The 26,447-nt window shown below is 43.5% G+C and overlaps 2 protein-coding genes across 2 annotated transcripts; one reads left to right on the plus strand and one right to left on the minus strand.

The window, feature by feature from the left end:
• Positions 1-3,199: 3,199 nt before the first annotated feature.
• ywhag1 (3-monooxygenase/tryptophan 5-monooxygenase activation protein, gamma polypeptide 1) lies at positions 3,200-15,238 on the plus strand. The gene is made up of 2 exons (XM_079171446.1): positions 3,200-3,417; positions 13,055-15,238. The coding sequence occupies exons 1-2, from the start codon at positions 3,331-3,333 to the stop codon at positions 13,709-13,711; spliced, it is 744 nt and encodes a 247-aa protein (XP_079027572.1). The 5' UTR covers positions 3,200-3,330; the 3' UTR covers positions 13,712-15,238.
• Positions 15,239-22,201: 6,963 nt separating this feature from the next.
• hspb1 (heat shock protein, alpha-crystallin-related, 1) lies at positions 22,202-25,918 on the minus strand. The gene is made up of 3 exons (XM_079171502.1): positions 25,369-25,918; positions 23,080-23,143; positions 22,202-22,439 (listed from the first exon to the last, which is right to left on the minus strand). The coding sequence occupies exons 1-3, from the start codon at positions 25,817-25,819 to the stop codon at positions 22,283-22,285; spliced, it is 672 nt and encodes a 223-aa protein (XP_079027628.1). The 5' UTR covers positions 25,820-25,918; the 3' UTR covers positions 22,202-22,282.
• Positions 25,919-26,447: the final 529 nt, after the last annotated feature.

Raw genomic sequence — 26,447 nt, forward strand, 5'->3', positions numbered from 1 at the left:
TTTCAGCAGAACCACACTCCCATCTCCACCATGGGTCGGAGGTGGGCGTACCAACCTGGGACTTGTATATTATTATGTAAATAACAGCTTCCACATTGCTGAAGGAATACTCCACCACCAACAACACGCAAAATAACTAATGTGACAATATATAATTACATACTATAAACTATCTATGCCTATTAAGCACTTTATAAATAAATATGACATAAAATAAAATGTACACCGTTTTTTAAATTGTGTTTATTTTAAACTAAGCTTTTAACTTTCTGACTCTTATTTGCCCCGAAATGTTTAAATATTTACTGTACATGTGATTCGTTGATGATTAGGGGAAGAACACTAGAGGAAGATCTTCAGTTATTAATTATGTGGATGAAAGGAGAACAGTTTGTAAATTTCAGCTCCAAAATTTTGCAAATATGCATGATAAAGAAAGCTGTGAACCACAAATAAACAAACGATATACTACAAACAACAATGCGAGATAACAGAACATCCACAAATAAACGTGTTACATTTGGTGATTAAACAGGAACTCTTCATCCACAAATACATAATGTGTTACTTGTGTTCTGTAAACCACCATATAAATAAATGTTACTAATAACCATTTACATATGACAAAATAAATGCTCTTATTTTCGGTATCTAATATAATTTGGCACATGCAAATATGCTGAGTCCACCATTTAATTTGAGGATTCTTGGGTATGCACAGCTGGTAACTCAAAATGTCTTCATTTACATGGGGAGAGCATGAGATTTAGAGTTGGGCATGTTTAAACCTTTTACTTTTTAAGCCAGCCCCTTTTCTTCCTGGTCATTTACCATTTGTAGCTACTAGCTAACAGAAATATGCTAATTGTTAATACATGTTGTTCGCCTAGTCAGCCAATGTAACCAAGAAAAAGGAGTACCCTAGTTCATATGTAAATCTAAATTGAAATAAGCCAATTGGCATACTAAGTATATATATATATTTTAAAAAAGCTAATTGACTGCACCCAATTTGGCAATAGCATACTGACACTAGGTAGCTAACGTAGGCCATGTGCCACATGTGATACTTACAGGACAATCATAAATGCTAAAGTGTAGTCTAATAGTAGGAAAAAAAGAATAAAGTCAGCCAACCAACTCAGTGATATCAGTTACACAGCAGTATCAACTTAAAGTCTGCTAACATTAGCCACAGGAAGCTAATGTTCATACCTGACCAAGTAGCTACTATCTGCTAATGCTGCGTTAGCAGCAACACTGAGTGAATAGACGTTAGCGTTTTCTTGACAAAAGTCAACCTTTATAATTGGGAAGAATGTGTTATTTCACATGTTGAACTGTAAATGTTCTATAATAAAACAAAGTATTAAAATATTTGAAAGAGCATGTATTGAAAAGCAGTTAGAGAACTTCGCTGTAATGCCATTAATCCTTTTTTTTCTTTTTATTCTGCTAATGCTGGGAATTTAGTAGGTACCTAGGTGGATGTTCTTAAAGCATTTTAGATATTGACCAAAACTGTTGCTTTTTTTCAATACCCAAAAATCCTTTGTAAATAGACTTTAAACTAATTTTCTTGATTTTAGTTTTGACTAACCATAACTTCAGTTCAAGACAATAAAAAGAACACAAAGAAATACATTGCAGTTTTAGATGAAAAAAACAACAACAATAATGGTAGTATCTTTAATCAGCAGGAATTTATGATATGCTACAATCAGAATCAAGCCGGAGACACAGTATGTTACATCTGTGTTATGACAAGGCATCACTTAAATGGAGATAGTTTGGCATCCACGTTAAAGATAGTCAAACCTGAACTCAAGGTAATTTTTTAGATTCATACACTGATTGCAAAAATAACTTTAGCCCAAATTGTACTTGGAGATGAATTTGCATCTTAATTTAGTATTTTGAAAAGTAAAACACAATAATTTAAGTTGGACTTTTGACTCATTGATGAAGATACGTGTAGGCCTAGCATGAATGTAGTTAAGAAAAGAAAAAAAGCTAAAATGTCTTTCAGCAGTCTGGCCGGCTCAAGAGCAAAGTTCGAGCTGATTGATGAATCATTTTCAGAAACATCCAGTGTCTCCGCAGACCGGGAGACAGAATGGCCTGTACAAGAGGGCGTGTTTGATGACTCATGATAAAATGACTCTGCATGTCAGCGCGCTTTCTTAGTACGTAATCACTACGAATCACCAGAAATGGCATATCCATGGTAACAACTTATATTGCATGAGAACAGACGCTAGTAAAGTGATTTTATACTAATACAAATTCAGCACTCATTCTACATGATTTAAATGATAAAAAGTGCACCTGTTAATGAATTCTAAATCTTTAACTTTGAAATGTTATTTGGCTCGTTGTTATGCTTCTCCTCTACCAAGCAACGCGATTGCAGTCTTGTCAAACACCAGATATGAACTGCTCTGTGGTCACGGGTGTGTCTTTTCTTTATCAGCAGGCTTTGAAAGGTGACTCAGCCAATCAGACCTGAGGAAAGCAAATCTGTCTCATTGACTATTATCATAGAAATAATGATTGAAATATTACCCGTCACTACTTCCATTTTAAACAAAAAGCTACGGGACTTGCACCTGAGCTTCAAGCTTCACATTCTCTATTTAAAAAAAAAAAAAAAAAACATTCTCACAATATCTTGCTCCAAGGAGATGTGCAAATATGATCTTGTTCCATACTGTGTAGTTTTATTTCAGTAGGCCTACGTGAGGGGCCCTTGGGTAGAAAAATAAGCCGCTGGGCTCCTGTTGACCCCTCCAGTATTCCAATGCTGTGACATTACAAGCCTAATGTGTGCGGATGTAATGACTCGCAAATTGATCAAGGATTATCAACAGTATTGACATTGTTACCAGCTGAAATGAAGAAGGCCCATAGGGGTCTGGGGCCCAGGAGCTGGCAGTTGCCCGGATTCACTCACTTGGCCCGTGAGTGTGAAAAAAGAATCCACTCCAATATATGTTAACGTTTTATTTGAAAAACTCCTTTTCCTAGGATATGTGAAGTGTACATTGCTGGACTGTGGGGGCAATAGGCCGTGCTGTCATTCTCTCCGGACCAGGGTCGTTACATCACTCCGGTGAGGACACGCCTTTTTGGGGTGGTGACACACACCGAGGGAAAGTGCTCGGAGGGGGGAGGGGTGGTGTCCCGTCGGCAGGCGCACAGACAGCAGGCAGCAGCTGCAGCGAGAAGGAGCCCGGCGCCGCAACTCTGCATTACAAACAGTCACATTACGGTTTCTGTTAGCTCCGAAACACACGCGACGAGCGAAAAACGCACGCAACGCATCCAAAAATGGTAGACCGCGAGCAACTGGTGCAGAAAGCCAGACTGGCCGAGCAGGCGGAGAGGTACGATGATATGGCAGCAGCCATGAAATCGGTAAGTAGGTTTCCTCCGTTACGACCCTTTCTCTCGGGAGCATTTAAAGAAGATATATAGACACATAAATAGCTCCATCTGTGTGTGTGTGTGTGTGTGTGTGTGTGTGTGAGAGAGGAATGTGTGACAGCTAGCTAACATAGCATTAGGGCAGCAATACGCAGCCAAAGGGACCGAGCCTCTGTGTCCGAGCGCATTTTTGACTTAAGCGAGTAAGAGACGCGAAACTGGTGTATGAAAGTTATGATTAAAGAACACGTTTAGGAGAAAGACGTGTTCGCGGGCAGGATCGCGTGCTGCTGTAATAAGATTTGGGAAACATTATTGAACAGCAGTGCGAGGCCCGCGCAGCCTTTGCTCACATTTGTGACCCGTTACCGCACATCTCAGAGGGTTTAGTCATGACATGACGAGGTTCTCATGAAATCAGCATTTTGCAGTGAATCAATGTCTGTTTTTCTTTTGGTGTGTGTGTGTGTGTGGTGTGGTGTGTGTTGGGGGGGGGGGGGGGGATCGGCGGTGTGCTGCGGTGGATTGTGCTAGAAATGCGGACTGTTTGATCTTGGGGCGGTGCCTTTCACTGGGCTCCTAAAAAAATAACGACCAGGCTGCTTGGTTGTAAATGAAAAAACCCCAAAGAAACCGGCGGAAATAAAGCACGTTAATGACGACAAGACGTGATTTAACCGCCCGCCTGGGTCAAATGTGGGCTTGGTAGCGAAGCGGTACCAAAATGAGCCCCGTCGAAAGATGCGCATACTGGCGGAGCAGAGGGCGAGCTAGGCGGTACCACGGTGATGAGACGGGACATGGCAGCTGTGTCAGGTTCCGGATTTGGGTGATACTGACAAATAACGAGCCGTCGACTGAGTGTGATACACCACTTTTCTTTAGCTCGACGTGTAAGGTGCAACGAGCAGGCATGTGTCTCTCTCTCCCCCCCCCCCCCCCTACTCTATTGGCACTCGTTTTGGCGCATTGGGAAGAGCAATGTTGGCTGAAGGTTGATCGCAATCGATTTGCGCAGAAGCAGGCGCACAAAAAAAAAACGCGAAGCGTCCACCTTTTACGGACGTGGGTGTCAGTGGACGGGCGGAGTCTCCAGAACCCTCTGTGGATGTCATATTGCAGCAAACTGTATATATTGTTTTTTTGGGGGGGGGGGGGGGGGGGGGGTCTGCTTAACCGTAGCATAACGGGCTGCCCCGTACCAATCGGTGCCGTGTAGCAGCCGCATCCCCGTGCGTCCTCGGCCTGTCTTACGGCAGGTTCCCTCCACACAGAGGCGTGCCGCAGCATCTGGCAAAGATGCAGCAGTAGGCCCACCCGTAGTGCACCATTTCATATAGGCAGCAGTTTTTTGTTTTTTTTTAAATCACAGCTTCACAAAGGCTGCATCTCTGTGTGTCAGTAACTGTCTGGACAATGAGATCATGGAGGAAGGGACACATTGGCAGGGAAAGCAAAAGTATGTTGTGCATCATGTCTGTGCAGGACTTCATGTTGTGTCTGTGGTTACTAATCGGGTCTTATTAGTGATAATAAAATACTTCTTGTAACCTTTCCTATGTATTTTTACTAGAGACTAGTACTTTTGGTGTCATATTTCCATAAGTTTCCTCCTTAATGATCACATAATTCTTTGTTTCTAAGAGTTGCATCAGTTTGCTTAACAGGGCCAGTCCTGCCAGCAGTAGCCTCAGCATGTGAGCCCAAGCTGTACAGGCCAGTGGTTGTGTTGAGTAGCAAAAGGAAGCAAGATTAGTGGAACTTTTTAAAACATTTTTTTTACCACATCAGCTTCAACTCCCAAGGGTCAACAAGTAAGTTAAAGGCCACGCTGCGTGTCACTCTCTACGACCAGGCTGTGGTGTTAATGCCAGAGGGGCGGGGGGGGGGGGGGGGGGGGGGGGGGGCACGGCTCCACCCACTTCCCAGTTTATGCTGAGTCAGAGAGAAAGGGAGAGCGAGAGCTGCCCCACACCCAGCCAGTCTCTCTGCAGCACCCAGGCAGCGGGGTGTGTCAGCTGCCTCGCCCATCCTTCGATGGGGAATCCCCGAGCGGCAACGGAGCCAGATAGCCGGGCTTTACAGAACACGACGCAGCACCCGCCCTCTGGAGGACTGTACACTCAGGAACCAGGCCCGACCCAAATGAACGATGGCGTCGATTAACTGCCATTAGCGCTTAAATAATAGAAAAGTCTGGATTTTTACATCCGACAATAATGTCCCGGCAGAGAGTCGTTATCAGGCCTCCGTGTCTTTCCAAACTCATCTTTTAGAAGCTATGTCACAGGTTTTTAGAGCGGCTGTAAATCCTGCTCGTCCTCTTGTCGGGGACGGCTACGAGCGATCAGAAAGGCAGACCTGCTGTTCTTCTGTGGATCCTCCTTAAATCTAAAGAGCACACAATTGGCGAGGTGTGTGTGTCTCTAGCGATCCCGTTAGCCCCGGACCAAGAGTCAGAACTGAAGTTGGGATCCTGGACTTCGACGAAAAAGCCACATGAACAGAAAGCGAGGTTTTAAGTTGTTCAAAGGGCATGTTAAAAGCCAAAGAAATTCATAAAAATGAGTTTTGGGCCCCTGTGATTTGATAAACATTACTGTACAGTATACAGCAGTAATGTGCAACTGTATGTTATAGTAATACTGTGTATATATATATATATATATATATATACACACAAAAAGCCTGCACTTATTAAAGTACATGCAATTGACCACTGATGAGGAATTGATATTTTTGGGGTAATTTTCGAAAGTGACCGTGAATATTGAATATTCATGTACAATGATGTCAGTATTACAGTATGATGTAATAGTTTCATTAGCTATGCACAGTAGCAGCATGTGCACGGTGCCTCAGCCCTTTGATTTAGTAGAGATTCATTCTCAAAGGCTGACTCACAGCAATACATCTAAATCAATACACCAGCTTTAATGTAATGAATGCATTTAGTGAACCATATAGCAGTGTAGCTTATTCACTATAAACTACATATTTTATTTGACGCATTTGAGATTTTTGAACGAGCTTTTCCTACCTTGTGGGCAGCCATTGCTTTCCTTTTTATTTTCATACAAATCAGAAACGTGTAGTTTTTGTAATACTAATAAAATAGGCTGTCTTGTAATGTCGTTTTTTCAAGCCAAATTGTAATCTGCTAAATATATATTTTAATAATGATCGTTTCCGTTGTGTTTCACCGTCATATTGAGACTTTTAGTTTTTTATTCAGCTTACCTTGCGACTAGCAGTGCTTCTTCTTCATTCGAGGAATGAAAAAACCCAACATGTCGATTGCCTCTCAACATGGCGACGCCTTAGCCGGCGGCTCGCAGCTATAACGTTGATAAAAGTTAACTGTTCAAAGTGCAAACGGCTGTTAGCGAGCCAGTGGGGCTCGCTCACATGTAGACATTACTCCAATATATCTTTACATAGCTAATGGTTGCTTGCTGCTATTTTAATGCTCTGAATATCAAATGTATCACCAAACATCTTTAAATATCCAGGGGTTAAATTTGATGTTATTAACATTCCGCTCCATTAAACTAGTCAGGTCATACATAGATATTCAAAGTAACTTTATACGTAGAGACACGCACACATTCATTCACACATCTCATTTGGAGAGCGTCTCAGGAAGTGCCAGGCACAGAGAGCCGAGGCTTCCGTCCCACTTAATGAACTGGATGCTTTATTCTCTCATGGAAGTCCGTGCAATGCATTAACAGATACATTGTGCTGCAGCTGCTGGATGTACACTGAATGTATGTTTCATACGTACTGACTGAGTAGTATTTACTGCATTGGATAAAAAAGAAATGGCAGACACACGTGGCTGTTAATCTAAGGGATGAAACAGAATAGCCGAGTATCCGATGTGATTATTTTAAAGATAAGCTGTAAAAACAGATTTGTTGTGTTTTCCATACATTTATCACAGATACAGTGTCGGCCATACGCTCTGCATCTGTACCAGTAGGGAGTGACCCAACACAAATGTTGCGGCTGCATAATATACCTGCTCAGTTGCAGGTGGGCCTGAGTGGGAGTGCAAAAAAAAATCTAATATATGAAAATACGACTGTTGTTGGACTTGACTATCCACATACTGTAAAAGCAGTAACCGTGTGCTCCCAAATAATGAAATAAACCAAATGGCATTTTGGTTTCTGGTGGAGGCCGTTACACTTGACTGAGCGCCATCACTGCCACTCTTGAAGTCTGACACTTCAGCATCTGATTCGTCTGTCGCTATGGGAAACAACATAAGCTGAAAGGGAAATGGGGACTTGTTCCAGAATTTATTTTTTCCATTATCCACTTTTAATCCTCACTGCTTAAAGCAAACTCCGCAGGCTACCAGTGTCTTACATGCTCAGTAGAAAACAGTGGTGCGTGATGTGGGAGTGATCTGAATCTCCATAGAGTGGGTGTGAGTGGGATGGTGGGAGGCTTGTGGGAGATATCCTCTACACCAAATCAGATTTATTGCCTCAAAATGTGCCACTGTACTGAGTGGATGACTGTGTTATTTTTTTTAATTAGACACCTATGATTAGCTTCATTTCAGATACAGATTGCTACAATCAGTGTGCTAAACTAGCCCAGAAAATATCCTCCTCCTCTCGGTCACCATTTCACCGTCAACCAGTTCATCCTCATTTCTGAAAGTTGTTGTCCAGGGGGCCGTAGGAAGTATCAAACGTCTACGTCCCCGTAAACATCAGTCCAATTATGAATGCAGCCAATGTCATCTCAGGACACTTCAAGATGTCCCGAAGTGAGCCTTGAATCAGCGCTGAGTCACAAAGGCACTACGAGAGAGACCAACCTCACCCACCTACACACTCTACAATCAGCTCCGCTTCACAACATATTGCTTGCATTTGCAGCAGGATGTGCGGAATTGAACCGAGCTATATTCCCCACAGCAGTACGTTATTGCCTCGCAGCTTTATTTAGTTGCCGTGATGTCTACTTTTTTCCTTTTGCTTAGTCACTGTCAACGGGTGCAGGGAGGGACGTAATTACGTGCGGCATCGGAAGGCATCACGTTGACACATCAACCCTGACTTGCAGTTGTTATACAGTTCATATGAAAAGAAAGAAAGAAAGAAAGAAAGAAAGAAAGAAAGAAAGAAAGAAAGAAAGAAAGCAAGCTAAAAGAAGTAGAGAGTATGTATCCCTAGTGTGGAATGTGAAAACATACAGACTGAGTCTCCCTTTCAGAATGTTCACGTCTTTTGGGTGTTGTGTTGCAGATCAGAGGAAACACAGCAGCAGTTTCAGCGATTATCTAGTACCCACTGATGTCATATGGCGACACGAGCACGTTGCAGTGTCCCATTCCATGAAGGAATTAGTTCTACCATAAGAGTGGGTTTGAAGAAAACCAGATCAGTGGACCCTTTTAACTTGCAAAAAAAAAGAAATGTATATTTTTAATTTTGGCTAGGTTCTTGCATTTATGGCGTTTTGTCTCCTCAGGTCATGAAGTGAAATGTCACTCGACACCACATTTCATGTTCGCTTGCAAGTTGTTGCCTTATTGCTTTGGCACACCATGATGCGTGTTATTTGTTTGGGATTTCGTGCCCCCTGAACGAGTTTAAAGGATTATTACAGACCCGGAAAGTGCGAAAAGAGTGATTTTGACAGGATGGGAATAGCTAGGAGATGGACCGACCCGAAAAACACCAGTGTGAAACGTCATCCTCTGCCCCTGAGCCAGTCTATGACCAAGTATTAGTAATGCAATTACACAATAATCTCAGTGCTGTCATCATTCGTAACACCACCAGCCAATAGGTGATGAGTCTGCAGGGCCTCTGAGCTGTGATCTGGAAGTTATTTATTGATGTGACTTAGTGGTAATTGTGTAACAGGTAAACATTAATAACGTTTGTGCTGTCACAGAAGTGAAATGGGAGGCGCTATCTTAACCCTCATCTGACCTCTTTGACAACAGCTTAGCAGGAAAAAAAGTGGGCAGAACACGACAGTCTGGTTTTTAGTTGTTGTATATTGCCTGTTTCCTCTGTTTCAATGACAGCAGAGTACTACCAGAGAGGCTCGCATTAACTAGTGTTTGACCACTCATAACCTAATTAGGTCTGCACATCTTCCTCATTCCTTTTGAGCGATCAACCCTTTATTCGTCTCATTATCGGATATGCACAAACACTACGGTCATGTGTGGTAGCGTAGCAACGAAGTGCTACTTGAAGCGCCCTCTCCAGCACCATGACTAAAGACACGCATACCCGGCCTTGCATCCCCCTTTTTTTCCAGCACAGAGGCTCCAGCCCTATTCACACCGCCAGTGACGTCAGGTAGTCCCCGGTGCCTTTGTGCTCTGCCGCCTGAGAGAGGGTCGGCAGAGAGTGTGTGTGGGGGGGGGGGGGTTGTCACATCAGGTTAGGAGAGCGAGGGGAGCGAGGGCAAGTGCAGCAAGGAAAAGACAGAAGGAAAGCGTGGAATGGGAAGAAAAATGGGGAGCTGTGGGACTGTGGCCGGCCTTCATTATGGGAATTGTAATCCATTAAATGGAAATGAAAGGCGGCGGGCGTTGAGGTCTAACCCAGCCTCTACTTAGGCCCGGCATATCCCCTTACCCTCGCAGCTCTTACAGTCTCTCCTGTGGATATTAATGGTCATGCAGAGATCTGTCAAAGAAAGTTATTGATCGTCCTGCCTGGCCCTTTGTTTGTGTTAACACTCAGCTGTTTGGAAGTTTGACTCCCTTGTGCAAGGATGAGTCACGAGAGAGACGACGCGATTGATGAGCTTTATGGGTAGACAGAGCTCCATTGTCATCAGCCGCACCGCAGCTTCCGTCAGGGCTTTCTGCTCGCCCCGCAGCCTCCTGAAACAAAGGCATCCATGTTTTTACAGACGTGTTGTTTAGGCCTGGTTTTTCTGGCCTCTCCGTTGCTCCAGCGCTGACCTACTCTGCTGGTTGCATTTGCTAGAGGTCAGATACTTGTTTACACTAATTGTAATTTAATGGGCTAAGGCATAGAGCAGAGGCTGTGCTTCAGCAATGAGTAATGATGGGGGAGGGGGGGGATTTATACTGTGCTTTTAAGTGGGATCATTACACAACGGGTGCCAGTCATTGTTTGCCTGTCTTCTACTCGTTCAGTACAGAGGTCATTTTGTTTATGACGGTTGTAAATCTTTACAATGTGTTGTGGAGAAACACTCCTTAGTGAGGAACAAAAGTCAACAGTACTGCAAGTGGCCCTCTAGAGGCTGTAGTGTTCATTACAATGCAAAGTAAGGAACAAGAAGCATGTTTGGTTGTTGGAACAACACTATAGAACAATTCATGGAATATCCTAATTCAAAGGGGTGTTTCCTGTGGGGAACATGAAACTACTTAAAATCTCCTGGTAATCTGTCCACTAGTGACCTTTTGGACTAAGCTGACAACTTGGATTTAGGGTGGCACCAGAGGCAATGCCTGAAGTAGGTGGAAATGCTGTGGGACGTTGGGTTTCTTTAGTAAATGTCATGGTAATCTGACTTTTTAAGATTTTGAGACAAGCACATGTACAACTTTTGGCCGAGTATTGGCTTTAAAATAAATCCCATATTGAAGAGGGCTCTAGAGTCTAAAGCCATGCTAGCAGCTTCGCGAGGTTGTACTTTGAGGTAAATGTTCATTTATGCCAACATGCTCACGTTTTGATGTTTCACCATCCTCAGGCCCTGCATGCCACGGAAACATGATTGAGGTGAAAAGGTTGCTTGTGGTTTTTGGAGTACTCTCATGTTTCATACGCAGGCTTGTGAGCCTTTTAAATCATTTCTTTCTGGAGCCATGAAATGACGTTGCTGTGGCTGACACACAGTTGTGTCAGCACACCTTTCAGCTAGAGTTGGCTGAAAGGTGGGAGATATGAAATGGCTTGTTTTGCACATATACCCACCCACAGTGCTGCAGCGTTCTCCATACCATCAGCCATGTCAGCATCCTTGCCATTAGCAGATTGTGGCCAGCGTCTCCAGCAGAGATAGAAATGGCTCTCACAAACAAAGCAGATTTTGCAGTCGCCATGGAAACAGGAGATTGCATCACTGATTGGTCTTCGGTCTCCGCTCCCTCCCCTTTACAGTAATCTCATTAAAGATTGTCAGTTCTGTTGAATAGAACTGTGGCTTTGATCGCATTTATGTATGCTGACAACGAGTTCCTCAGATGAGGACGCGAGCAGTCATACGTTTTGTGTCAATAGGCTGTAGTAGCAACTGGAACAGGGATTAGCAGCTACTCTGTTATTGGAGTCTAACCAAAGCAGAGTGACACAGCTGTTAGCTTAATGTGACTAGGGTGCAACTCAGAAGGTCACAGGTTTAAGCTATCCTGTCCTTGAGCAAGACCTACCCTGAAGCTCTGCCATGTGTCGAGGATGCTGCACAAACACTATCATCAGCATAACCTCTGGGGAATAATTGTCTTAGTGCGATTAAAGAGTTCCTAGCGACATGTTCGTCTCTTTCATACACTGCAGCAACAGAGTGCTACCCCGCCTGGTTTGGAGAGGAAACAAATTTACAAATTATACAGGACGGATTGCCACAAAATGTCGTACCAGTAGTCATTCATGGTTCCCAGATGATGTATCCTAATGACTTATGATTCTCTCACTTTTACTCTATCGCAACCATGAGGATGACATTTGTGGTTTTGAGTAAAATATCTGTACAATTGGTTGGATTGCCTTGACATTTGGTACAGATGTTCAAGTTTCCCTCAGGATGAATTGTAATATTTCATGTAGCGCCATCATCAGGTCGAACCTTTAAGTTTGTTTTGTTCATGACCAAACACCTGAGTCTTAACTGCCAATTAGCAGCATGCTAACACACAACACAAAGATGGCGAACATGGTAAACATTACACTTGCTAAACATGAGCAAGTTAGCATTGTCATTTTTAACATGTTATTGTGCTTTGAGAATTTAATAATCAGCATGCTTATTAAGAGGTACTCGTTTACCCTAAAACGGAAGTGTTTCTTTGACTATTGTGGTACAGTGCTTAAATTAATAATCATTTTCCTATCTAAATACATAAAGAACATCGGTAAAATCCCTTCAGATTCACATGTCGTTTTATGATGACCGATAACGTTCAGTATGGCCATTGTGAAGAGACGTTCCACATGATCGGCCGGGGCCCCCTGCTCTGCTGCGCTCATGGAACTGAAAAAGAAAGTAACAACAGGCTTTACACTCAGAAAAGGTCTGTAAAGATGCCTCTGCTGCACAGTCCCAGTGGGGTATAAAGGATTAAATCCTCCAGCCAGACACAGGCCTGTCCAAACAAAACAAAACCAGCTTTCAGAGCTGCGGACAGCCAATCAGGATTCCCCTCAGAGGATGGAGGCGTGGTTTACCCTGCAGAGCCAGTTGCCTTGGGAGTTGTACAGTTTCTCTAGAGGCATCTGTGACAGTGTTCAGAATCGTCCAACAACTTGGGATGGCTTCAGTTTGACAAGTGCACAGAGGATTAGTCATACGTTGTAGCATGTTACAGTTTATAACTCTCTACATAGATAAAATAACAGATTACAAAAAGACATGCCAACGCCTGCATTTTTTTCTTTCTCTATAGGTGACGGAGCTGAACGAAGCACTATCCAATGAGGAGAGGAACCTGCTCTCCGTGGCCTATAAGAACGTGGTCGGGGCGAGGCGTTCGTCCTGGCGTGTCATCTCCAGCATTGAGCAGAAGACGTCCGCCGACGGTAACGAGAAGAAGATCGAGATGGTGCGCGCCTACCGGGAAAAGATCGAGAAGGAGCTGGAGGCCGTCTGCCAGGACGTGCTCAACCTCCTCGACAACTTCCTGATCAAGAACTGCAACGAGACGCAGCACGAGAGCAAAGTGTTCTACCTGAAGATGAAGGGCGACTACTACCGCTACCTGGCCGAGGTGGCCACGGGAGAGAAGAGAGCAGCGGTGGTGGAGTCCTCCGAGAAGTCGTACAGCGAGGCCCACGAGATCAGCAAGGAGCACATGCAGCCCACCCATCCCATCCGCCTGGGCCTGGCTCTCAACTACTCCGTCTTCTACTACGAGATCCAGAACGCCCCGGAGCAGGCGTGCCACCTGGCCAAGACCGCCTTCGACGACGCCATCGCCGAGCTGGACACCCTGAACGAGGACTCCTACAAAGACTCCACTCTGATCATGCAGCTGCTACGAGACAACTTGACGCTGTGGACGAGCGACCAACAGGACGACGAGGGAGGAGAGGCCAACAATTAAGAGTCCAAAACCTCATTCTGCCAAAAAAACAAACCGCGCGCTCACAAATGACGAAATAATAATACTAGTTAAAAAGTTCTTAGAAATTAAAAAACAAAAGGAGGTGGTAGGGTGGGGGGGGGGGGCGCTGGAACATTGGCGGCCAATTCAGCCGATGGTACCAACGTGGCTGCTGTTCTTTATTTTTCAACAAATTAAAAGTGAAAAAGAAAAAAAAAAAAAGGTTGACAGAGGGAAGACAATTTTAGTTTGAGAGATAACCTAGGATTTTAAAAAAATAATAAAAAGAATGAAACCCCCTCCTTGGTAGCCTCTGCAGCGTTTGCCAAAATCCCGCTTTAAAAGGCAAGAGGTACGTCATTCATCACAGTGTGACGATTGGGTAAACTCGCCTTCACACTGGCAGAGACTGGTCTTATCGCGCAAATGAAGCTAAGCTGTCTTATTGTATTTGGTGAGGGGAGGAGCATTCGGAAAGTTGAGTTTCGATGCTTGAGCAACCAGAAAATCGGAGTAACCTTGAATGTCGCGGCCTTGCTTAGCGAGCGAGAAAGACGAGAGAGCGAGCGAGAGAGCGAGCGGACGGGTTGCAGAGATGGAGAAGGGCTTTTATAGGGGCGTCATCGAGACACCTTTAGTTGCAACACACTATGATCGTCGGGTGACAAGCACGTTGTCTCGGTTATTGAGGATGACATTAAAAAAAATAAAAGAATTGTTTTTGTTTTGCTTTGTGTCCGGTATGTGTCCAGCTCAGTCACACTGTAACTAAAAAATATACAAATTCATAAAGTAAACTTAGTGCAGCTTGTCCCTCTCATGTGCTGATGTGCTTTGTTAAATAAATTAACAGTTTTTGGACACCGAATTCTTAATGTCAGTATTGTCGTTACGATAACTACTATTGGCTCCTTGTAGGAAAAAGAACCCCGATTTGATTCGTGGAAATCTGGATTGCAAAATTAAATGAATGGAAATTCTTTAAAAAGAAAGAAAGGAAAAAACAAAACAAAAGCGGTGATTGAACACACCATCACGAGTCGACCCTTATTCTCCAGTTATACGATCTCCATAACAACCCGTAGGATCTCTGAATCGGCCCCTGGAACCACACACTTGATTGGTGATCAGAGCACATGCAACGCTAAGTGGAAGCTCTAAAAGCAGATCTGAGGTTTGTGGACTTACTTTGTCTTCAGTTTCTTCTTGGTCAAGAGATGCACTTGCCTATTATACTGTTTCTTCAGTGTAAGATGATAACTGCTCCAATATTCTCCATAATACAATATTGTGCATGCTGGTGATGTATTTATACAGTAGCTTCAATTTATTAACTTATACTGTAGATGTTATGTATTCATATGAACATGGAATTACTAGACCTTAATCGGATTCTTTTCTATTTATTTCTTTTTATTGCGATTGTTAGCTAAACCTTATTTTAATCTGTGTTTTCTTTACTCCATTTGCTGAAGTACGCTATACCAAAACAGTGATTGTTGACAATAAATTGATCTGTTACGGACATCGCTATGGTCCCATGCAATTCTTGGTAAGGGGGACAAAAAAGTGAAGGACATCATATTGGCTTATGCTGGACAGCGGGAGTGAGTGTGTTCACAGCGGAGCCCAGAGCTTTAGTCCAGTGACGGTAACGTAACAATGGTAATGAAAATACTGTAGATTCAATCAAGTAGTAAAACACTGCTACAGTTTCCTCCTTACATTTGGTGCACAACAAAGTGAAATACAGTCTCTTGGGACCAGGGCGGTAAGGTTTTCAGCAGCAAAGCACTCTTCTGTTAAGTGCTGTCATTAGTAGTAAAGGCAGCAATACCACGATATAAAAGAAATAATCTGTTATAAGTCCAGCATTTAAAATTTTAGTGGAGTGGATCCACTGAATCATCGGCTAAATGTGCAGCGAGTACCAAAAGTAAAAGGCTTCATTATGCAGAACGGCCCCTCTCAAAAGGAAAATGACGTTTTTTTATCCTGTGTGCAAAAGATATTAAGTTGTGCTCAGATCAATATCGAGTAAAAAAAATAAAATTGTGACTTCAGTGCATTTGTTAATATATGAAATTAGTGAATTTTCTGAACATTAGTTCATGGTCTCTTACAGGTATTGTAACTTATTTTCTCCTGATTACACGGAGTGGGCTTGTATGACATCTCCATCTCTTTCTCTCTCCTGTTAGTTTGTTTTGCGGGACATGCAGCGTGCCGACATATTCTAAATTCTTGCATATCTTTGCGGTTTGCATGACTCAATCTGATCAGCCAGGTTGATGATGAATGCCTTTAATCTACAATAATGAATCACATTTTATGAGCTGATCAAACGCTCTGCATGTCAAATCCAAAGTAACAACTAATCACAGCTGTGGCATATATGCAGTGGAGTATAAAAGTTAAATTTTTCCTCAAATGTAGAGGAATAAAACTGAAAAAGTAGAAGTACCTCTGAATTGTACGTATATACAGTAGGCTACTTTTAGGACAGTAGGCTACTACTGTCCTAAAAGTAACAGCATACCTACGTAGGACTATCCTTCCAACACTGTAGGGAAGCATCTGTAGTTCAATACCCCCTCGAGGACGAGGGCATTCAAGAGTCACTCGGCTCTGGCTAATGACTCTGAAAACAGCCGAGAACAGCTGGAAGTTCAAGAGTTCTTCAAAAGAAACATTTAATATAACCTGCAGTAGAAACCTGAGAGAGTGAGAAATGATATGACTAGACGTGGCTGAACTATATTTGGGTCACGTTTGAGTGTTCGCCAGGTGGGTTCAATTAGTGATTACTAAGGTTGAACATGTATCGTTTCCAGAGTGTCAGCTGAGTGAAGCCTCTCTCCTGCAGCTTCAGACAGACAGGTGAACAGACACACCTGCAGCTTCTTTCTTGCTGATGATCCATTTCTTCAATTATCAGACTTGTAAAAGGCTAATTTAATTAAACTGTTTAGATTCTGTAACAGAATGTGACTTCAGTTCAGTAATTACAAATAAAATACATACTTATTAAGAATGACATGAATACGAGTAAAATTACTAAATAAAAAACAAAGTACGCACACGCTAAAAAGTGACTTGGTTTCAACAATGACAGTGAATTTGTTACATCTACTCCTGGCACAGTGGTGTTCTGCGCGAAATGCTAACGTATGCATGCTAACATGCTCACAATGACGATGATATAATGCTGATTTGCAGCAGCTATGATACCGTTCAACATCTTAGTTTTGCGTGTTAGCATGCTAACATTAAGATAACGCTAGCAGATAAGTCAGTTGTTACATTTCATCCAAAGGGGACGTCAATGTTTGCGAAATTTGAACCCATCCAACACGGGATGAGACATTTAAGTCAAAACCATAAATGTCCAACTCATGGTGGCGCTACATGAAAATTAAGGGAATCACCCAAGTAAGAATAACTTGTCCTCTGGGGACCAGGAATGTCTATACAAAGTTGAATGGTAACCTGGTTATTTCATATTATTTATATTTAGATATTTCAGTCTGGACCAAAATGATTGCCGTGCCTGGAGACATGTTGCTAGCGTGGCTAATAATGACGGTAGCTCATTCACTTGTGGCGCCATTAAGGAATTTGTGACACGGACAGTTTTAGTCCAAAAGCAGATCACCTCTGAGAATGAATGGGATGGCCATCTCATTATCTTACTATGGAATCGTTAATGTCAAGCTGGAAGACATGGCTAACATCTGTTGCAGCGTTATAAATTCATGACTCAGTCCGCCAGACTTTTGCATTATTCCTAAAACACTGACAAGACAAGCTCATCTTTACGACCATCAAACTGCACCAAGAACAGGTGAATTGTCAGCCCATTCATGATAAACATTTCCATGCAGGTAAGTCCACTGAAATAACAAAACAAACACCGTCTTTGGACGCAAAGAATACATTTCATTAAGCCAGGAATGACTGCTGAAAAACTGGAAATTGATGTCAATCAAGAGCTACAATTGGACTAATGAACCTTGTAAATCACTGAGGGGGAACTAATTAGTGAACAGCTGGTGAGTGCTAATTGGCTGCAAGGCAATCAACGCTCGGGCATGTGATTGGACGACACCCCCCTGTCTAAGGTGTTGCCACCAGCCAATCCCGAGCTGTTGCTAAGCAGAAACTAAGCACACCACCTGCTCTGCACAGAGGTCTTCAGTCCACACATTTACTGCAGATATCAGTGCTTTTGTGCATGTGGATTACATATGTAGTCATGTGCTTTTACAGTTAGTACAATTTAATTTAATATATATATATATATATATATATAATGTGTATTTTAATGAAAAGCCTTACTAATGCACATCAAATAGTTAGACTGATTTGTGTTATGTTCTTATGGTGAAATTCATCTTCTTATGGATGATTCATTGCTGCCACACCCTAGAGCGTAACCCTTACTGATCCACGCCCGTTATTGTTTCACTTTTATCAGTGTTGGACTTTGCTCCGTATCCGTACTGCAGTGACATCTTTTATTAATAAACACGAGCTGAAAACACGTAGAGATGTCTATAGTCTTAGAAGTCATAGTCCAGCATTGAAGATGCCATCATTAGTAAAGCTATGGAAACTGTAATAATATTACAGTATCATATCATCTCTTTTAGACTTGTAACAGTTTTGTCCTTAGATGTAGACAGTTTAAGATGTCATAGAAGGAAAAGCACACGTGTAAATACTACCTTCAATGGTGGCTGCTTTGGTTTCAGGGTCCTGGCCCTGTGCATCCCAACTCACTGTGACACGTTATTAGTAACACCTGTGCTGTTTCCACTGCGACGAGTCAAAATGTCCGCTGTGAAAAATGCATAGGCCTGTTAAAAGGCCAGAAGCATCCTTATATACTATCATTTCCTGAAGTTAATGCGTAGTTACGCTGCACCTAATGACACGCGTTACCCGCAGAAAATGTCCACTATATTAAACTGATTACATTTTTTTTTTCTCTGAAATGACCCGTCCCGGCTTACGCTTCAAGTTCACTTGAGAACCTCTCTGAGAAAATGCGGCCCTCTTCAGCCTGAGTGCAGGGAGGATTGTCGAGATCTGGAAGGCGTCCAATCAGCAGCCCAGTGGCAAACGGCGCTCCACACCAGGCCCTTCCCCCCGGTTTAAAGGACCGGCTGGCTCCTGGATTGATGGGGACTGGCGTGAATAATTTAGGCCTGCATTAAACTGGAAGGAAATGGTGACTCATGGAAGAGGAAAAGTTGAAATGCTAAGTGGTTTAAGAGAGTGCCGCCTCTTCTTAAGGCAGTGTCTGCTGCCGGCTGCCATGAATGGCTTCCACTGAGCTCATGTTGTTTTAGATATATCACACTGCACATAGTACATACAGTATAAATACATATATTTAGAGTATAAAGTTCAGCTAATGGACATCTGTTATGACAGATGTGTCAAACTCTCAGACTCACCGTTTGTGAGTAGAACACGGTGAATTAGAAACGTCTTAAATCTAATTTGAGCTCATTAAGCAGCCTATTAGTCACGACAGGTCTGGGACCATTGAGCGAATGGGGGAAAAAAGCACCAGTTCATGTCTGCTATTTACCCTGTGTAGCTATACAACATGCTGGAGGCTCAGTGCATAGCAGAGAGCGCTCTATAAATAGATCCCCCCTGCAGCTTGGGGGTCAAGACTGGAGTTAGTATGTGCATTAGTGGGCCGGCACGCAACATGAATGACTGGAAGTTGACAGGGAGGAGGAGGAGGCGATGAAAACCACAGGCCGTTCAGAACGTCACCAGTTGTGTTTCTTTCATTTCGTCCTAAATTTGGCTGGTTGTTGAACTGGATGAGTTGAGCGGTAATAAAGAATATTAAATAAATCATGCACTACGTGCCGCTGTACAATGTATTGATTGCAACAGGGCCCTAAACTCACATGGTTTGGTGACCTATAAGTCCTCTACTTTATACCCTGCCCATGTGTTTTTCTACCTTCCTATATGTGTCCTAGTCTCGAGTGTGTCACCTTTGATAACACAATATAACCTTTCCTTACCTGCACGGTTCAGATTAGCGCACAAATCCATATCTGTTTCTCGAGAGTCTGATAAACTCACACGTATAAATGACGAAAGGGGGACGTAAGAACTGAATCTGTGCTTGTGCCATTTGAAGTTATGTAACTCTTGTTAAGGCATCATGGCAGTGATACAAACCAGGGATCCTGTAGAGCGTCATGCCATGCTTCAGTGTGACCTAGAACATTTATACTGTACCAGTAGTTTAGATTGTAGATTAGAGAATGTGTTGAAAACATACTGGGCTGTCAAATTTGTGCTTAAGTTGATCCGAAATGTGAATTTTATATGCAAGTATCTGCCGTATCATTGATAAATAACAGTTCTGATAACAAATTCAATTATTTAATTCCATCAAGTAAAAGAAGTACTTTTTTTTTTTCTTTAAATGTAAAGACATGCCAGCCATGCTAGCAACTCTGTGAGGCTGTACTGAGGCACAGTGCTGTTTTGAGCTAAATGCTAACGTCAGCATGCTAACATGCTCACAGTGAAAATGCAATCGTGGCTTGCCATGTTTACCATCCTAGTTTAGCTTGTTTGCATGTTAATGTTAGCAGATTAGCATTAACACAACGTATAGCTAAGGCTGATGGGAGGTAGCAGGTATTTGGTCTTAAATCAAAGTGTTGGACAAATTTAAGTTTTGACCTAATGATGGCGCTATATCAAAAGTCAGAGGACCACAAACGTTATTTTAATTAATTTCCTTGGGATCTTGAACATCTGTTTATAATTTCATGGCAATCCATCTAATTGCTTTTGAGACATAATATCCCAAATGGAGGAAAAGTCAGGGAATTCCCCAAAGTCAGTAGGATTCAACCTCTGGGGACCATGAATGTCTGTACCAAATGTCAATCCATTGAGATATTTAAGTCTGAACCAAAGTGGTGGACCGACAGACTGACATATAATAGAGAAGATAGTATGGCTAAAAGTATCAAAAGCTAAATCAGTAACAAAATAATTAGTGGTTATACTCAGAGTATCATGTTTTGGCTCCACCGGACTCACTAGTATTCTCATTCCTCCTCTAGCATCCTGCTGCGATTGTTTTAAATGACCTTGCGAGAGTAGAGAGAGCAAATCTCCATCAATTATGCATCTATATGGGCATGAATAATTCATCAAGAGACATTCTGTATGATGGGATTATGCAATGTTGGGCGTTATGACACATTTCGAGTGCAGATGCACAGCAGCATCCATCTCATATGTCAACTGAGATATATAACTGAGAGAAGAGACCCGACCCACTAGTCCACAGATCAGGGATCACATCCCTGTCAGGAGGAACTTATACATCACTTTTGCACTGAAGGATTCCGGTCTGCTGAATACCACATAATATATTGGGATGTGTGTAATGTAATGGACATTATGATATTAACCCCTTTTAAGCGTTGATTTCATACTGACTGGCCTGACCGAGATGGTGTAATTACAATAAAGGATACAATGTTTCAGTAATGTTTCAGACACTTTTGCTACTTTGAATGAGAGCTGGTGCACTATAACACTGTGCAGGGATCAGATGGACTGATGGGGGCGCTATACTCTTAAATGTCAACTTACAACACAGCAGTGATGCTGTGAATCTTGTTTGTCTTAGGGGCTGCCTGCATCACTCACGGGGACTGACATGTTTCACTTGCTCTCTTTTGCATGGACGACCATCAGATGAATAATTTAGCATAAGATTCCACGACACCGAAAAGCCAAGCATTTCCATTTAGCTACATATAATCTTCCTGTTTCCAGACCGAAGAACACAAACAGCTCGGACGCCACTTCCATGACGTCATGTTACCAGCGTCACGTGCATGTAAAACAGTTTGTAAATTTCCAAAAAAAGAAGAGACTTAAAAATGCCATTTTTTTTCTTCTTTATTCTGTGTTTGCATGACTGAACAGTTTGCAGATAAAACCAGTGTATTTCCAGTCAAGTCCCACAGTGTGTACGCTTACAGGTATTATTTCCACACTCAAAGTGGTTGTGTGCATTCTCTCCTGGGACCTCGGTTCTTTGATTCACATGATCACCGCTTTTACAATCCGCTTGACTGTCTTTACGTGTGTCTGTGGGGGCCGCATGAAGCGGGTTAACTCCATAGAAATGAGAGAGAGATGCGTAAATGAGGGAGAGACAAAGCTTTGAGCGGGGGCTAAGCTGAGATTTCCTTGAGTGTAATTACGGCAGAAAGAGCAGGCATATGGCGCTACTGCAGATGTGTTTACACGGAGCACTCAGCTGGGGTTGGCTCATTACCAGAGACGGTGGGGAGGAGAAGAAAGCAAGGGCAATCCCTTGCTTTCCTCTCTGGCATGTGAACAAGCCTGCTTTGGGAGGAGAGCTAAGCCACTTCATCACCTTTCTAGAAGCAGTTGTAGTCGTAAAAGTGAGTATTTGAATATCTGTGTGTGTGTGTGTGTGTGTGTGTGTGTGTGTGTGTGTGTGTGTGTGTAGGGGGAGACACCGGGCCGCTTCTCTTCCTACTTCTTCGCCACGCAACCTTTGCTTTCCCTGTTGACAGGTATCGTGGTCTCTGAGGACTCGATGGCCGGTCGGATCAAAGGAGCCTCCACGGTCAGCACCCCCTCGGGGGACAGGGAGGAGGCCACCTTCTCAACGTTAGCTGAAGAGGGGAGGCTGGAGGGGAGCAATAGGACACAGTTAGGTTTTAAGAAATCACTCCAGTAGATTTACAAAGTGCCCCAGTCTTGGTACTTGGGAAGCATCACTGCCCCTACTTTAAACACAGACTGACTGAAATATGAATGCCTGAGTCACCCTTGGGTAAAATCGGATTCAAAGTGCAGCTCAGTGTGCGTTGTGGCCCCTGGATGGCAGCAGAGCACTATGAAGGATGGATGAACACTCGGGGAGGTGGAGGCTGCTGCTGCTTCTGCTGCTTTTCAGAGCATGAAATTCAGCTATCAGCAGCAGCCAGCCCTCTACAGGCCGGACCAAACCACAACTAAAGAGACTCACAGTATCAAAAACCACAACGAGAGAATCACAGGGATCTGAATCCAGCCAGAGAAATGCATTTCCTCCGTGAAAATTCAATCCAAAGCCACCAAACAGCCACCACAAACCCATTATAATAAGAAATATGCTACTTTTGAAGTGAGCTGTTGACATGTTGCCATGGCCAGCAGCTTCCTTTCATCAACTGGACCAGAAACGTGTAAAAAGTGATCAAAAATAGAACTGATTTGGGTGACATTTTAATTACTCTACAGGCTTATTCTTTGACCATGATCAGTTAAAACATTGAGCTACTTACGTGTATTTCCTGGTGAAGCTTCTGGACACAAAGCCGTGCTCGTCCTTCCTCTCTTCATGCTGGCCTGAGGACACAGAAAAGTGGCACTAATATGAAAGATACGTTCACTTTAAGGAGTTGTACCTGAAATAATATATTATGGTGGAGCAATTTTGTAATTCCTATAACTTTCTTAAAATCAAGTTTTATTGCAGGTTTTCAACAAACAAAACTAGATTCAGGATTTTGGGGACTCTTAACATTCACACCATGTTTAATTGGTCTTTTTCTTGTTATAGCAGTAAAAGCACAGGTGTAAATGATATCAATAATTATGGATCAATTCACGTATGCCACAAAAAAAGCCATTACATTGAGTCAGCATGTACAATACAAGGACCCCGGCACTGGGACACCCAAATGGAATGCAGCCCTGATTCATTTAATTAATTACAGCTGTGCTTTAGCTGCTAGAGCAAATTTGTCTTGTATTTGATCTGCCAGTCTCCATAATTTTGATGTAGATATGTCAGATACAGAGCTAAAATGTAGACCCTTATAGAAGAATACTTCAAAAGCTCTTGTGTCTAAGTCTGTTCCTGTTACTCACAGCACTCCCTTTATGGTGAGGGCTTTGGTTAATGGTACAGATTGGGACGCAGAGATAGCCGGTTGGGGTAAGGCAGATTTTGTTAGCACTGGACAGAGCCAAGCTAGCTGTTTCCCCTGGGCTCCAGTCTTTATGCTAAGCTAAACCAGCTCCTGGCTCTAGCTTTATACCTATTGTTATTTTGTAGCTTATGTGGGGTTATGTACCGGACAATTTCTTGGCTTAAGACATGTCAGGCAACCTCTCGATGACTCCAGAGAGTCACAGTGTCTTGCCAGGAAATAGTCGGGCCCTTCTAGTCTTCGTGCCAAGTTAAGCTAACTGTCTCCTGGCAGCATGCTAGCTCCTTATTTACTGCACACGAGTAGTATCAATCTTCTCAGCAAGAAAGTGGATACAATTTCTTGTAATATCATGACTTGTTTATTTAGCAGTACCACTGTACTGTATGTGTATTAGTGACTCGCGCAAACAGTGCAATGACTCTGCTATTTTTGGTTTGTGAAGGATTTGTGGTACCACCAGGACAATGTTGGCACTAAATATAGTAAAATGTTTGTTATGACAACGGGCCTGATAAATGTTGTTGTCCTCAGGGAGCTGTCCCCTTTCCAACAGGACGACACCACGAGTGTGAGTGTGGCTGGGCAAAGTCTGCTCTCTTTCAACTTCCCAAAGGGTGCTTAGTTCTAAGTATGAATGAAAAGGACTGACAATTGCATCAAGAGGTTGCACTTTGGTTGGTATACAAAACTCTTCACTAAAGCCACTAAGCTTCACTGAGTGATATCACCCTTAAACATCGAAGACATCCTCGTTCCGAGGCGACATATGAGAAACATGAGGTGGCAAAATCCACTTGGACTAGATTCTCTGCTTTGTTTATCTGTTCCTGACTATGCCCAGTCTCTCGGCAGGGAGGTAGTGGCCATAATCCGGCCTAGGACCCTGGACCTGGACAAGATCCAGCAGTCCTTTTAAAGTAGCAGACACACTGGGTGAGTCACGGCTAAATCCCTACTATAAGAGCATAATTCTTAGTAAAATGGCAGACAGAGAGGCCGAGACCGACTCGGAGAAAAGAGGGGCTCAAGGCCTCAGAGAGCTTTAAGCTCTTACAGCGACAATTTCCTCAGGTTTGCACATTTAGCTTTGGTCCTTCACAAGCGTGGACGGACAATACAATTCACGGCAAAAAGTGAAACCAGCTATTTAATGAACCAGTTTCTGCACCGTGTTCATCTGTGAGCTGCTGAAAAAGTCGACTCCCACATGTTGAATTGTGTGTTGTTTCGCATCTAGCAGGCGTGCTGACAAAAGCCCCCCCCCCGCCCTCAGTATATTGTTCCAACATATTATGTAACTCTGCAACAATGCATCTGTCTTGTGCCTGACCTCGCAAAAAAAAAATATCCTGCCTTTTTATCTTGAGTCTTATTCCCCAGACCTGTACTTTCTCCTATACAGGAGAGAGACAAAGCTAAGTCCAGCATGTGAGGCATTCTGTTATCTACGCATGTGTATCTAAACTGTTTGCTGTTAGATTGAGTGGTCCAAATTAAAGACTGACTTTCCCTGACAGGAAATTACCTTCAACACCTCAGGTTTTTAGTGTATGAAGTTATGAAAATACTGGGCTACTTGAATCGGCATGCACTAGGTGACAGTACAATACAAACAGATGATCGGTGAGTGCTCACCAGTGATTTCTACCACGCCGTCCTTGGTCTTCACCACCAGCTCCTCAGGTGAGAAGTGGTTGACATCCAGGGACACCTTCCAGCTGTCTTGGGTCTGCTTGATCTCTGACATGCCGGTGCTCATCTGGCGGGACAGGGCACGGGCCTGCTGGGCCATCATGGGGGCTGGATACATCACGGGGGTGTGGGGCATCATGGTGCCCATGGTGCCCATGGTGCCCATGGTGCCCATGGGGCTCATGGGGCCCATGGGGCCCATGGCGCCCATGTCCGGGGCCATGACGGAGGGCCGCAGGTACCCCGGCCAGTGGGTGCTGGGGAATGTGGCGAAGTCCTCGTGCAGGGCCGGCATGCCGAAGGTCTGATCGAAGATGCGGCTATGCTGCCAGTCACGGAATGGGTCCCAGCTCGGGGTGCGGACCAGGGTGAACGGAATACGTCTCTCGTTCATGGCTGCTGTCGTTGCGTGGCGGCGGAGGAGTGTTGCTGTAACGGAGAGCTGCTGGCTGCAGATGAAGTGTTTTCCAGACGTGCTCTCTGCCTCTCAGCTGAGAGCTTTTATACACAGGCTGACACCACCCGGGTCAACAGGGCCCTCCCTTCTGACTCAAGCCCCCTCACGCTCACACCCCCGAAACATTTTCGGAAAGTACTAGCATATCTATTTGTGGCAGACGTTGCACTGTAATGGAATCCAACAGGAAGGCCGTCCCAGTAACAGCCGCTCAGTGCACTGTTGAAACCGTCCTGAGTAATCCCCCCCCCCCCCCCCCCCCCCCTCTCTTTGGGAGTCTACCAGGCCTGCTGAACAAATGCAACCCCTTAGATTAGTTAACATGCTATGACCAACATGCCTCTTTTTAAGCCATGGTGTGATATACAGTCCAGGCAGTGCCATGCTATTATCAGCCTCATATTAAATACACAATGGAACGTCAGTGTGTGACATGGATGCAAGTGAACACTGCACACACACATAAAGACACAGAATCACAGCATTAAAAGGTTTGAAAGCCGAACAACTTTGGTGTGATATTACTTCACCAAGTTTCCAGCTTCATCCTGAGGTCACTAGGTGA

The sequence above is a fragment of the Pholis gunnellus genome, assembly GCF_910591455.1.
Source record: "Pholis gunnellus genome assembly, chromosome: 13".
In the NCBI taxonomy this organism is placed as follows: domain Eukaryota; kingdom Metazoa; phylum Chordata; class Actinopteri; order Perciformes; family Pholidae; genus Pholis; species Pholis gunnellus.